Source organism: Myotis davidii, unplaced genomic scaffold, assembly GCF_000327345.1.
Source record: "Myotis davidii unplaced genomic scaffold, ASM32734v1 scaffold2601, whole genome shotgun sequence".
Classification (NCBI taxonomy): domain Eukaryota; kingdom Metazoa; phylum Chordata; class Mammalia; order Chiroptera; family Vespertilionidae; genus Myotis; species Myotis davidii.
This window is the reverse complement of record NW_006291445.1, coordinates 36246-49504: the sequence shown is the minus strand read 5'-3', so window position 1 is coordinate 49504 and position 13259 is coordinate 36246. Positions and strand designations below refer to the sequence as shown.

Below are 13259 nucleotides of genomic sequence, written 5' to 3'. Positions count from 1 at the left end.
GATATCATTCCCATTGTTAGAAGAAAAAGATGACTAAACTGAAAATCAAAGAGTTTTTGTGAAAACATCAGGATAGTGAGGTGCGGAGTGTGTTGGCACCCTAGAATATGAGAAGAAAGGCAAATCCAGAGTCACAACTGAGGTGTGCTCACCTGGAGCAGAAGCCTCTTAAATCAAAAATGATTGAAACATTTAAATGATAATGTTCATGCAGTGCTGGAAGCTGAGTGTGCATTAACATGAGAGGGAAAAGATCCTGGGGGCCACATTCTTAGAGGGCCCCCATATTTACCTTCAGGAACCTCACTTGATTTTCACAGTGAAGATCTGAAAAAGGATCTCTTTTGTCTCTGACAGGAAAAAAGTATTTATTGTAAAATATGCCCAGAGCATTCCCCATAATAAGGCTTACTCTTCAAGTGAACAAAACTTTATCAGAGCTTATCCAAGCTGGGGAAGGGTATTCCTTCCACTCTATCACCTCTAGCCTTCCGGTTCCACATAAGTAGTTACAAAAATAAACAAACAAACAAATTAACGTAGTTATATCATTGAAAAACACAGGTAATATCAGAGTCCAGGGATACAGATGCACTAAAAGACTGAGATTTAAAGTACCTGACTATAGAACACTAGAGGCCCGGTGCACAAAATTCATGAATGCGTAGGCTCCCTAGACCTGAATGGCAATCAGGGCCGATCAGGCTCCCTGCCTCCCTGCCTCCCCACCTTCCTCCATCCCTCGCCACCCACACGCTGCCACTGTGTGGTTACCTCCCTCCCCCCGCCTTCCCACGTCCCTGCCTCCTCTTCCCCTTGCTTCCTCAGCAGCCCACCGTCACTGCCGCCAGTTGCCCGCCATGTTTCACGCCGTCCCCTGGTAGTCAGCGCACGTCATAGCAAACAATCGAACTCCTGTTCTCCCAGTTGAACTCCTGAGGGGACACTTTTCATATTAGCCTTTTATATATATAGACTAGAGGCCTGGTGCACGAAAATCCATGCACTCAGGAGGATCCCTCAGCCCGGCCTGCACCCTCTCACAATCTGGGACCATTTAGGTAGGGTCCCTAGGCCTGGCCTGAGATCAGGGCTTATTGGGGCTTTCCTTCCCCCGGCTGCAGGCAGTTGGCCTCACTCCCACTGCTGTCACTGCTTGCCATCTGTGTAACACTGCCTCCCTCCTGCCACCGGTGGCCTCCCTCTGCAGGCGACAGGTGTGGAGTGCAATGGCTTGGCTGATCTGGGCCTCCCTCTGTGGGACTATTGATGGGCTGTAGCACACCTATCACAGCATCACCACTGGTGGCCTGGGCCTCCCTCTTTCTTTGCTTGGGGGCAGAGCCAGCCTAGTGAGGGGCCTTCTGCCTACCTGATCGCCCCTAACCATTTGCCTGCCTACTTGATCACCCCTAACCACTCTGCCTGCCTGCCTGATCATCCCTAACTGCTTACGTGGGGGCAGGGCCAGCTGGGCAAGGGGCTGTGGTGGTTCTGGTTTCTGGTCATTCTGGTCATTCTGGTCATTACACTTATAGTGGCTGGGCTTTTATTATATAGGATATTCTTTCCTCCCTCTCCTAACAAGCACACTAACAGGATTCCAGGACAATCACAGTGAATTACAACTGAAAAAGCTCAGGTTGCAGTCTTACTGAGGAGGAGTAGGTAGGGAACCTAAAGTCAAGAGGAGATACAAAAAATCAGGACAATCAAGGAACCTAAAGCCTCTGGAACCTATAGCTACAGCAAACACTGACCACAGCTCAACTCCTTTAGCAAAGTAACATAAACATTCACATTAAAGGCCTCTTTAATCTCAATTAACCAATACCCACTATAATTTGATTCACCCTCAACAAAAACTTGTAAGACATGAAAAATCAAGCAAAAATAGAACCATGAAGGGTCAGTATCAGACTCAGATATTGCATGGAATGGGAAGTATCCAACAGAAAATTTTAAGTAACTATGATTAACTGCTTAGGGACACTAATGGGAAAAGTAAACAATATGCAGTAACAGGTGTATAATGTAAGCAGAGAGACAGAAAGTCTGAGAGAATAACCAAGAAAGCTAAAAAAACAAAATACTGTGACATAAATGATAAGTGCCCTTGATGGGCTGATTAGTAGATTCGACAAAGTCAAGGATAAAACACTGAGTTTGAAGACAGGTCAATAAAAACATCCCAAATGGAAATACAATGAGAAATAAAAGAATAAAAAACATATAGAACAGAATATCCAAGAACTGTGGGTATAACTGAAATACCAGAAGGAGAAAAAAGAAGAAAATAAACATGAGAAATATTTAAAGTAATGTCCTAGAACTCTCCAAAATTAATGCACACTATGTGCAGAGAACTGTAGAGAATACTGATGAAAGCAATCAAAATTCTAAGTAAATGAAGAAATATTCTACATTAATGGATTGAAACACTTCATACTGGTAAGATGCCAATTTTTCCCAACTTGATCTAAAATTCAATGCAAACCCAATTAAAATCCCAGAAAGTTATTTTGTAGATAGCAATAAACTGTTCTATAGCTTACATGGAAAGGCAAAAGATCCAGAATAGCCAATACAATATTGAAGAAGAGAAAGTAATAGCAACTCCTTCAGACAGCATGGTTTTGCAAAAGAATAAACAAAAATAGATCAGTGGAACAGAAAGAAGAGCTGATGTATAGGCCCACACAAATATAGGCAACTGAACTTGAAAAAAGAACAAAGACAACAGAGAAAGGGCAGTTTTTCAACAAATGGTGCTGGAATAAATTTAGGATGACCTTATGCAAATTAGTGAACCTAAATACAGACTTTACATCGTTCACAAAAATTAACTCAATATAGATCACAGACCTTAAGTATAAAATGCAAAACTACACAACTGCTAGAAGAAAACAGTAGAAAAATATGTGTCCTTGGGTTTGATGAAGAGTTTTTAAATACAGCACCAAAAACACAATCCATGAAAGAAAAACTAAGTTGAACTTTATCAAAAATTAAAATGCCTGCTCTGCAAAAAACACTGCTAAAAACAAATGAAAATATAAAGCTTAGACTGGGAGAATATATTTGCAAAGCACATATCTATCTGACAAGAATGTGTATCTAAAATATACGAAAAAATTTTAATACAACAGTAAGTAAAACAATGAAAAAATGGGCAAAAGATCTAAATAGACACCTCACCAAAGAAGATACCCAGATGGCAAATAAATATATGACATCATCTGTCATTGAAGAATTAAAAATAAAACAGTGAGCTGTCACTATACACCTACTATAAAGTCTAAAATACAAAATCTGACAATGCCAAATGCTGACAAGGCTGTGGAGCAAGAGAAACTCATTAATTGCTGGTAGAAATGCAAAATGGTTCAGTCACTTAGGAAGAGAGGTTGGCACTTTCTGATAAAGCTAAAGATAGTTTTACCATATGACTCAGCAATTGTGCTCCAAGGTATTTACTGGGCTGATTTGAGAACTTATGTCCACACAAAAACTTGCACAATAAAGTTTATAGCAGCTTTATTCATAATTGCTGGAAGTAACTAAGATATCCATTGACAGGTGTATGACTAAACACACTGTAGTACAAACATATGATGGAATATTGTTCAATGCTAAGAATAAACGAACTATTAAAGTATGAAAAGTCATGGGTAGACCTTCAAATGAACACTGCTAAGTGAAAGAAGCAGCCTGAAAAGGTGATACACTGTATGATACAAATTATATGACATTCCAGAAAGGCAAACATTATGTCTGACAGGTTATCAAGGTCAAAATCAATAGTGATAAGTCATATTGATAGTATGTACTTATAATACCCTGGATATATATTATCTCTGTGATCTTTCTCTCAAAAACATATTACCTACTCTAATCATGAGCAAAACATTAGACAAACCCCAATTAAGAAACATTCTACCAAATACCTAATTAGTACTCCTCAAAACTGTAAAGGTCATCAAAACTAAGGGAAGTCTGAGACTATCTTAGCCAAGAGAAACATAAGGAGACATGACAACTAAATATAATATGGTGTCCCAGATCAGATCCTGGTACAGAAAAAGGACATTAGGGGAAAACGAAAGAAATCTGAGTAAGGTAGGGACTTTAGTTAATAATAATGTATCAATGTTGTTGCATTAATTGTAACAAATATGCCATGCTAATGTAAGATGTTAATAACAGAGGAAACTGGGTATGAGGAATGTAGTAACTCTGTAGTATCCTTACAAATTTTTGTGAATCTAAAAGTGTTCTAAAATACAAAGTTTATTTTAAAAACAATTGTATTTTCACATTCAAGCAATAGACAATCAGAAAATGAAATTTTAAATTCCATTTAAAACAGCATCAAAAAATAGGATATACTTAGGGAAAATATGACCCCAAAAAGCGTTAAGACTTGTACACTAAAAATAATAAGATTAACCTACGGGAAATTAAAGATCTGTGTTCATGAGTGGAAACACTTGATATTCTTTAGCTGTCATTTCCCCAATTTCAATCAAATTCCAAAGCAGGCTGTTTTTATATGTATGAAGTTAATTCTAAAATTAAAATGCAAAGTAACTACAATAGCCAAAGGAACTTTGAGAAAGAACAAAGTTGGAGGACTAGCATTATGTAATTTGAAGACTTAAAACAGAGTAATCAGGAGTGTGGTATTAGGCATCAAGATATATAAATATGTTCATCAAACAAAATAGACAACCAGGAAACAAACCTACACATATATGAACAACTGACTTTCTACAAAGGTGGAAAACAATTCCATGTGGAAAGGATAGTTTTTCAACTAAATATCCATATGCAAAAAAGTAAACTTTGATCTATATCTAGTACTATACACAAAAAGTAACTTGAAATGGATCACAGATCTAAATATAAGAACTAAAACTACAAAACTGCTAGAAGAAAACATGGGAGAAAATCTCAGTTACCTGAAGCTTAATGATTTCTTTAAAAGAACACACAAGCTGGATATGAATTTCTGAAAATCAATAAATTTCATTTAATCAGTATCAGGAACATATACTCCTTAAAAGACACTGTTAAGAAAATAAAAAGACAAGCCACAGACAGGAAGAAAATATATGCAAAACACATACCTGACAAAGGACTTATACCAAAAAAACCTTTCACGACTTACTTATGATATAAACAACTCGATAAAAGTGTGCCAAAGATTTGTACAGAAACTAAGGAAAATATATATATACTAGAGGCCTGGTGCACAAAAATTTGTGCACTGGGGGGAGGGGGGGTCGGTCCCTCAGCCCAGCCTGTGCCCTCTCACAGTCTGGGACCCCTCAGGGGATGTCCACCTGCTGGATTAGGTCTGCATCCCGGGAGATCGGGCCTAAGCTGGCAGTCAGACATCCCCCTGGCAGCCTGGGAGCCCTCGGGGGATGTCCACTTGCCAGCGTGGAGCAGGCAGGCCTAAGCTGCAGTTGGACACCCTTAGCACTGCTGAGAAGGTGGGAGAGGCTCCCACCACCACCACTGTGCTGGCAGCCATCAGTCTGGCCTGTGGCTGGGCAGAGCTCCCCCTGTGGGAGTGCACTGACTACCAGGGGGCATCTCCTACATTGAGCATCTGCCCCCTGGTGGTCAGTGTGTGTCATAGTGACCAGTCATTCTGCTGTTAGGGTCAATTTGCATATTACCCTTTTATTATATAGGATACACACACACACATATCCAATAAGTACATGAACAGATGCATGAATCATTAGTCATTAAGGAAAGCAAATGAACCATAATACATACCTATTAGAATAGCTAACATTGGATTTCACACACCAAGTGTTGGTGAGGATATAGAACAACCGGAACATTAATACACTGGTGGTGCAAAGGTAAAATAAAATAGTGCAACCACTTTGGGAAACAGTTTTCAGTTTCTTCTGAAGTTAAATATATATCCATCATGTGATTCACTCACTCTATCTACTCTTTGGTATTTATCCAAGAGAAATAAAAGTATTTGTCTATACAAAGACTCACAGAAGAACATTCATAACAGTTTTATTTGTGTATTCCCAAACAGCAAACAACCAAAATGTCTATGTGGTATACCCAAACAATGGAATACTAGTCTGTGATAAACAGAAATAAATTCTTGATTATATGTGACAACATGTATAAATCTCAGAATAATTATGGTGAGTGAAAGTAGCCTGGCAAAAGAAAATGTACTCTGTGATTTCACTTATATAACATTTTTAAAAATACAAACAAGTTCCTATGACAGACAGCAAGTCAGTTGTTGCCTAGGGATTATCAAGGTAGGGTGAGGTTATAGAAGGGTATGAGGAAACTTTTGGGAGCGCTGGTTAGGGCTACTATCCTGAATGTGGTGATCATTTTACAGGTACATACATATGTCAAAACTGACCAAACTTCAATATCATTAAAACAATTGTACACCAAAAATATCTCCAATTATAATCTATCTGTTAGAATATTTTAATAATCTACTAAAATGCTTTCAAAGAACTTCTAATGACCTGGGAAAATGCTTATGGTTTACGATTAAGTGAAGTGGCTCAAATATATAACTTAATATACAATGATGTCAATTACATTGAAAGGTTATATACACACATATAAAAATATTTCTGGTTAGAAACAGATGTATATTACTAAAAGTCTTCCCTGGATTATGGACTCATGGGTTATTTAAATTTTCTTTACACTTTTCTCTATTTCCCAAGGTTTTCTTTGTTGATGCTGTTTTATTTGATTTATCATTTTTTAAAATATGTTTTTATTGATTTTTAGAGGGAGAGAAAATGAGACGGATAGGAACATCGATGAGAGAGGTACAACATTGATTGGCTGCCTTCTGAATGCCCTCTACTGCGGATCAATTCTGTAACTGGGGCATGTTCACTGACTGGGAATCGAACCTGGGACATCTTGGTTTCTGGGTTGACATTCAATCACTGAGCCACACCGGCTGGGCTTGAAAATTATTTTTATTTTACCTGAGATTGCAAATGTCATTTTATGCAGGAAATTAAAGAAAAGGTGAAGGGAAGAATTTGAGTGATTATCTATCCTGACAACTGATTAGAATATAGGCATCACAGACCCAACATATTCTGGGTTGAAAGATCAAAGAGAAGACTCTGGGAGCTCATGCAAATCAAGTATTATCTGTAACTTAGCAATTTGTTTCAAACTCACATGAACTATTATGTTTTCAAATAGATCCCCTGAAATTCAACCTTACTGAATCTGTACAACCTCTATTTTTCAAATCAATAAGTACCAAAAGTAAAAACGAAAACAAAAAACCTCCTAGCATAGAGGTCCTCAAAAACTGATTCCCTTCTACTTACTGCCTGCAGGCTGCTTTACTGGAATGTCTTCTGCTACTGCACCTTATATAGGATGGGCTAAGCAGTGTGGTTCACATTCAGCTAATAAGTTCCATTACATGTTCCTATTTCTCTGCTATGGCTTTTTCTTATATTCTAAGCTGCTCTAAAACCTGTGCTGTGTGTGTGTTCTTACACTGTTCAGACCCCAGAACATAATTTGAGTTATAAAGGTAAATTAGTAATCAAATGCTAAAGTGAAACATACACTGTGCCCAGAATGGCTTTGTAAAAGCTGTTTTAGTTAAACATTCAGGTTTTCTCCATATGTAAGACAGAGATTACTAAATTTGAGTCCTGGTTAGGTGTGGCATTACCAATCTGCGCTTGATCTTGGGGAAGTCATTTAATGTGTGCCGAGGCTTCTACAACTGCTCCGTAACAATCCTCCCCAAAATTAAAGTCAACAAATAACTTAATTACCATTATAAAATATACTACAAAAAGCAGAGTCATTAATAATAAACCACTCGTTGTTCAAAAGCAGTTTAGTTTACCTCAAAGAATTATTCTCTGCTTTTTGCCTGCCAAGTTCACTTTCGGTATCCATTGCTTTTCTTGCTAATGATTTCATTTCTTTCTCCACAGTGGTTATGGTCTCCTTCATCAAAGTCATATTTGACATTTGCTCCATACGTTCATCATCAAGCTACACAAGTAGAATGGCAAGATTACTGCTCCCCTCTCTACTGCATTTTTTACTCATTATAAAAACATAGTACAGATGAATTTATAAATGCATACAATTAAATTTGGTAACAGAAGGTCAAATTCCATTAATTCTGTTTATATAGTCATAATATCTCAAATATAGCATCTCAAATCCTTCATTAATAAAAAAGGTGATGCCACAGATTTAAATTCAGTTTACATATATTTTTCTCATTAGTTTTCATTTCTCTATCATTTTCTCTACTCTAGCTACTCTTTAGGTAGAATAATCCAGTTTCCCTGTATCTGGAAATGTTCTCTTTAATGAAATACAGAGATGAAAATTGTGGTAAAATCCCTGAGAACGCATCCCTAATGTTTTTTTTTAAAGCCATTTTGCAACCTAACATGAAAAATATACTCACATTTTTAAAAAGAATAAACAGTTTATAACATATATATATCTCATCTTCAGTATTTTAGGATTAGAAACCCTATCATAGAAAAATAAAAGAACTTCTCTGGACATAGTAAAAAAGGAAAAGGAAAGTCACTGACAGTTTACAGCCAAAAGTGCAAAAGTAACTTTTCTTTACATTATGAACTGTACACTCCAGCTCCTCTATCCTCTGTTCCAAGTGAGCTTTCTCATTAAACGCTGTCTCTTGAGCAATCTGGTTAAAAAAACAAAAACAAAACAAAGCACTTTCAATGTCACTGTGTCGTGTTTCACAAATGTTCACATAGATAAAATTCTCTCAAACCTTTAGCCTTTCCCTCAGACTATCTCGTTCTGTGGTCATTCTTCGTAAATCAGTGAAGGCTACATCTCGTTCAGTCTCCACCCGCCGGAGGATGGCATGTGCAGTTGTTGATTTAGGAGACTTACAGCTTTTCATCATTTCTCGGCGAAGCCGGGCAATTTCTTCCTGCGCCTATTATTTAAATACACAGACAGACTCCTGTTTAGAACAGACACAAATACAGCTTTATATACAGTTGTTGAAATCCAAACCTATTACCAACAGACATGGAGTAGGATAATGTTATAATTTTGACTATCCAAATAAATGCAAATGATGCCCCCAAAATGCAAATGCTGTATACAAACAGAATTTTGCTTTCCAAGACCTTTGCCAAAAAATTTTAAGAAATTAATCTGGGGTCACTCAATGCAAGAGAAATAGTTAGTAAGTAATATATATGTGGTATACACCATCCATTTTGTGATATAAACATGAATTCAGCATATATTACAGAATTCAGGTAAAATACTGGTTTAATAAATATTATCATAGTGTTACAGTCTTTCTCTACATAAATGTATATGCCATAGTCATGAACTAGATACCTTTACCTTGACAGAAAAGCCCACTAATCTTTAATGACAACCCAACATACTCTCTACATGCTGTTCAACCATCCTTGGTTCTAAATCTCTTCCATGCCTTCAGATAATTTCATCTCCTACTTTGGGGCTTAAGCACATATCTTCCTTCCTCTCTATTGTAATCACTACCTACTCAACTAGTCTCCAAGTCTCAGAGGAAAATATGTTAATTCCCAATTTCCAGAGCTAAGCCTTCACCAGAATCCTGGACCTCATCTCCTGAAGTGTCTTCTAAGATATCCCTGACTCAGCTATAATCCTTTCCTCTCACTTCGAGTAGCACTCTCTGCACTGGCTCTTTCTCCCCTGCCTTCAACCAAGCACATGTCTCCCATATCTTGAAAACCTGGCACTTAATCCTGTTGTCCCATTTACCTACCTATGACTCTCCCTTTCTCTCCTTTGTTTTAGTGTCTGTACCATGGCCTGTTCCTTACTACCCACTTTCTCACCCCACTGTAACCTGGCTTCCACACCCACTATTTGCAGAATTTCAACTAATGACCTCACCAAATCTAATGGCCTTTTCTTGGTTTTTGTTTTTGATACTTTGGCAACATTTGACATTGTTTTGAACTCCCTTCTTGATATAATTCCCTCCCTTGGTCTTTTAACATTGTTCTGCCTTAGCTTCCTGTCTTCTTTCTCTCTTTCTAATCCAATAAAACTTCCCAAGATGCTCTGGAGATAGCTCTCTCATTCAGAGACCTCACCCACTCTGAAGGCCCAAAGCTCACCTCTAGGGAGATGACTTCTAAATTGAAATATTCACCTCTTGCTTTTCTCCCTATTCCCATCCTACATTTCTTGTTGCTTGATGGCGATTCCTACCTGAATGTACTCCATCTGTCTGAACCAAGCACATCTTTTGCATCATATCACCAGTGACTTCCCTATTTCTTTTTCTATTACCACATTTCTTCAGTCATTCAAAACAGAACTTCAGACATTTCCATTCCTCCCTCTATTTGGCTCCAATCAAATCTTATCAAGTCTTCCTTGGCAGCATCCTAGCCCAGTCCATAAATGCCTCATGCATGGACCACTACAACAGCCTTCTAAAGAGTCCATGGTTTCTCCCTCCTCTAGTTCTCTTGAAGGAGAAATCTACATATATAAAAGGCTAATATGCTAAGTGTCCCTCCCTCCATCTGATTGATCACTATGATGCACACTGACCACCAGGAGGCAGACACTCAATGCAGGAGCTGCAAAGCTGCAATGACTTGGCCGTGGCAGTTCTTGGGTGATGCACCCCAAACCAGAGAGGAGAGAGCCTGATTCCTCTCAGGGTCACATGATTCCACCTTCAGCCATGGGTTATGATGTTGCTGGGGCACTGGTTTACGGCACCCTTGTGTTTGCGTTACACAATCTGTACAACAGCAACTTTGCAGAGTGCCCTCTCATACTCCAAGACTCTCAGGGGAATGTCGGAGAGCCAGTTTCGGCCTAATCCCTGCAGGCCAGGCTGAGGGACCGCCCACTGCCGGAGGGACCCCACTCATTCAGCAGACGCTGGGGAGCAACCATAAGGGGTTGACTCCAGGGCATATCCAGCCCATCTCACCCAGTCCCACCCCACCAGCCACCTTCTAATTAATTTCCAATGTGCACAAATTCATTCATCGGGTCACTAGTTGTTATATAAAAAGGTAACATATAAAGATTGTGTTTGAGATAAAGAAGATAATATAAAATTCTTACCAGATTAAAAATGTAAAAATGAGGCTTTAGTTACATTTCTTCTGCTTTAAAAAAAATAAGCTGTCCATTGCTTATAAAACTAAGTATAAACTACTTGTAATGCCCTTGAACAGGCTCCACCATATAGTCCAGAAGCTAGTAAACTACACCAAATCTCACAGGCCAAATCCAGCAAGTCTCCCGTGTTTTGTAAGTTTATAAGCTGATATTAATATTACATATTTAAATAGTTGAAATAATCAAAAGAAGAAAAGCATTTCATAACAGGTAAAATAATATGAAAGTCAAATTTCAGTGTCCATAAATAAAGTTATATTGCAACAGAGCAAACATATTCATTTGTATATCATGTGTGGATGCTTTTGTACCACAAAAACAGAGCTGAATAGCTATGACTGAGATCATGGCCTGCAGAGCCCAAGATATTTATTACCTGGACCTTCACAGAAACGTTTGCAGACTGCTGCTCTGGTTCAATCTACCTCACAAGTGTCAGCTCCCCCGTCCTCCACTGTCACATACCTTTGATGCTAGTCTTTGACTGAATCACTTTCCTGTGATTTCCCTGCCTTTATCATGTGCCTCACATCATTTCTTTAATCTAAATGTTCCTTCTTATCCCTTTCAAGATAATAGAAACCCCATTCGTACATCCCTCAGCACTCAAACTCTACATAGTCTAGTGAAGATTTCCTTGATCACCATAAAGAAAGATACCCACTTATTTTATTTTTCAATATCTTTAAACTACTTATGCTATGCTAAACTAACAAAAAATAGCCACCAAATACAACGATATACCTTATCTCCCCAATAAGACTGCCAACAAAGAAAACAGTGTCTGAATGTTTTCAGACTGTACTTCCTGGGTTAATGAGGCAGTGCAGTAGCTCACACTAGCTTCTTATGAACTAACTAGAGGCCCAGTGCATGAAATTCATGAACAGGAAAGGGGGTCCCTTAGCCCGGCCTGCACCCTGTCCAATCCGGGATCCCTCTCGCAATTTGGACTGCTGGCACCTAACCGCTCACCTGCCTGCCTGCCTGTCTGCCTGATCACCCCTAACCACCTCTGCCTCAACTGCCTGTCTGCCTGATCGCCCCTAACCACTGCTCTCCCCAGCCGGCCTGAGATCCCCCCTACCCGCTCTCCCCTGCCAGCCTGATTGCCCCTACCTGCCTGCCCGCCTGCCTGATCACCCCTAACCGTCTCTGCCTGCCTGATTGTCCCTATCTGCCTCTGCCCCCTTGCCTAATTACCCCTAACCACCTCTGCCTCAACTGCCTGTCTGCCTGATCGCCCCTAACCACTGCTCTCCCCAGCCGGCCTGAGATCACCCCTAACCGCTCTCCCCTGCCAGCCTGATTGCCCCTACCTGCTCTGCCCTGCCTGTCTGCCTGATCGCCCCTAACCACTGCTCTCCCCAGCCGGCCTGAGATCACCCCTAACCGCTCTCCCCTGCCAGCCTGATTGCCCCTACCTGCTCTGCCCGCCTGCCTGATCACCCCTAACCACCTCTGCCTAGGCCCCCATCACTGTGGCTTTGTCCAGAAGACGTCTGGTCTATCCAGTCTAATTAGCATATTACCCTTTTATTAGTATAGATTTACACTTCAAATCTCAATATAAAATTGTTTATGCCCAGCCAGCCTGGCTCAGTGGTTGATTGTTGACCTATGAACCAGGAGATCATGGTTCAATTTCCGGTCAGAGCACATGTCCATTTTGGTGGCTCAATCCCCAGCGTGGGTTGTGCAGGAGACAGCTGATCAATGATTCTCTCTCATCATTGATGTTTCTATCTCTCTAATCCTCTCCCTTTCTCTCCGAAATCAACAAAAATATATTTAAAATAAAATAAAATTGTCTGAAAAGAAGGAATATAGCAAAAATTTGAGGATCACTAACAAAGTATACTTATGCAAGTATAGGATTTTCTATCCAGAGGTTTCAGTAAAATCTCACATCTTACACTCATACGCACAGAGTTCTCATTAAAGGACTCTCCTGCCCCTTAGCGGTTCTGACCCTTTAATCATGTGTACATACATTGTTTCATGGTACAGACACAGACACCAGAGAATTCTAATCAAAGCCAAGTAAT

At 39.4% G+C, this 13259-nt stretch overlaps 1 protein-coding gene across 1 annotated transcript in view; it reads right to left on the bottom strand.

Annotated features, from left to right (window-relative positions):
- The window catches only part of LOC102751617 (testis-specific gene 10 protein), a 115735-nt gene that overhangs the window by 66285 nt on the left and 36191 nt on the right, over positions 1-13259 (bottom strand). Inside the window, exons 6-8 of the mRNA XM_006764747.2 lie at positions 8822-8992; positions 8654-8731; positions 7904-8055 (exon numbers count right to left, since the gene is read on the bottom strand). Coding sequence (XP_006764810.1) covers positions 7904-8055; positions 8654-8731; positions 8822-8992 — 401 coding nt within the window. The remainder of the gene's footprint in view (positions 1-7903; positions 8056-8653; positions 8732-8821; positions 8993-13259) is intronic.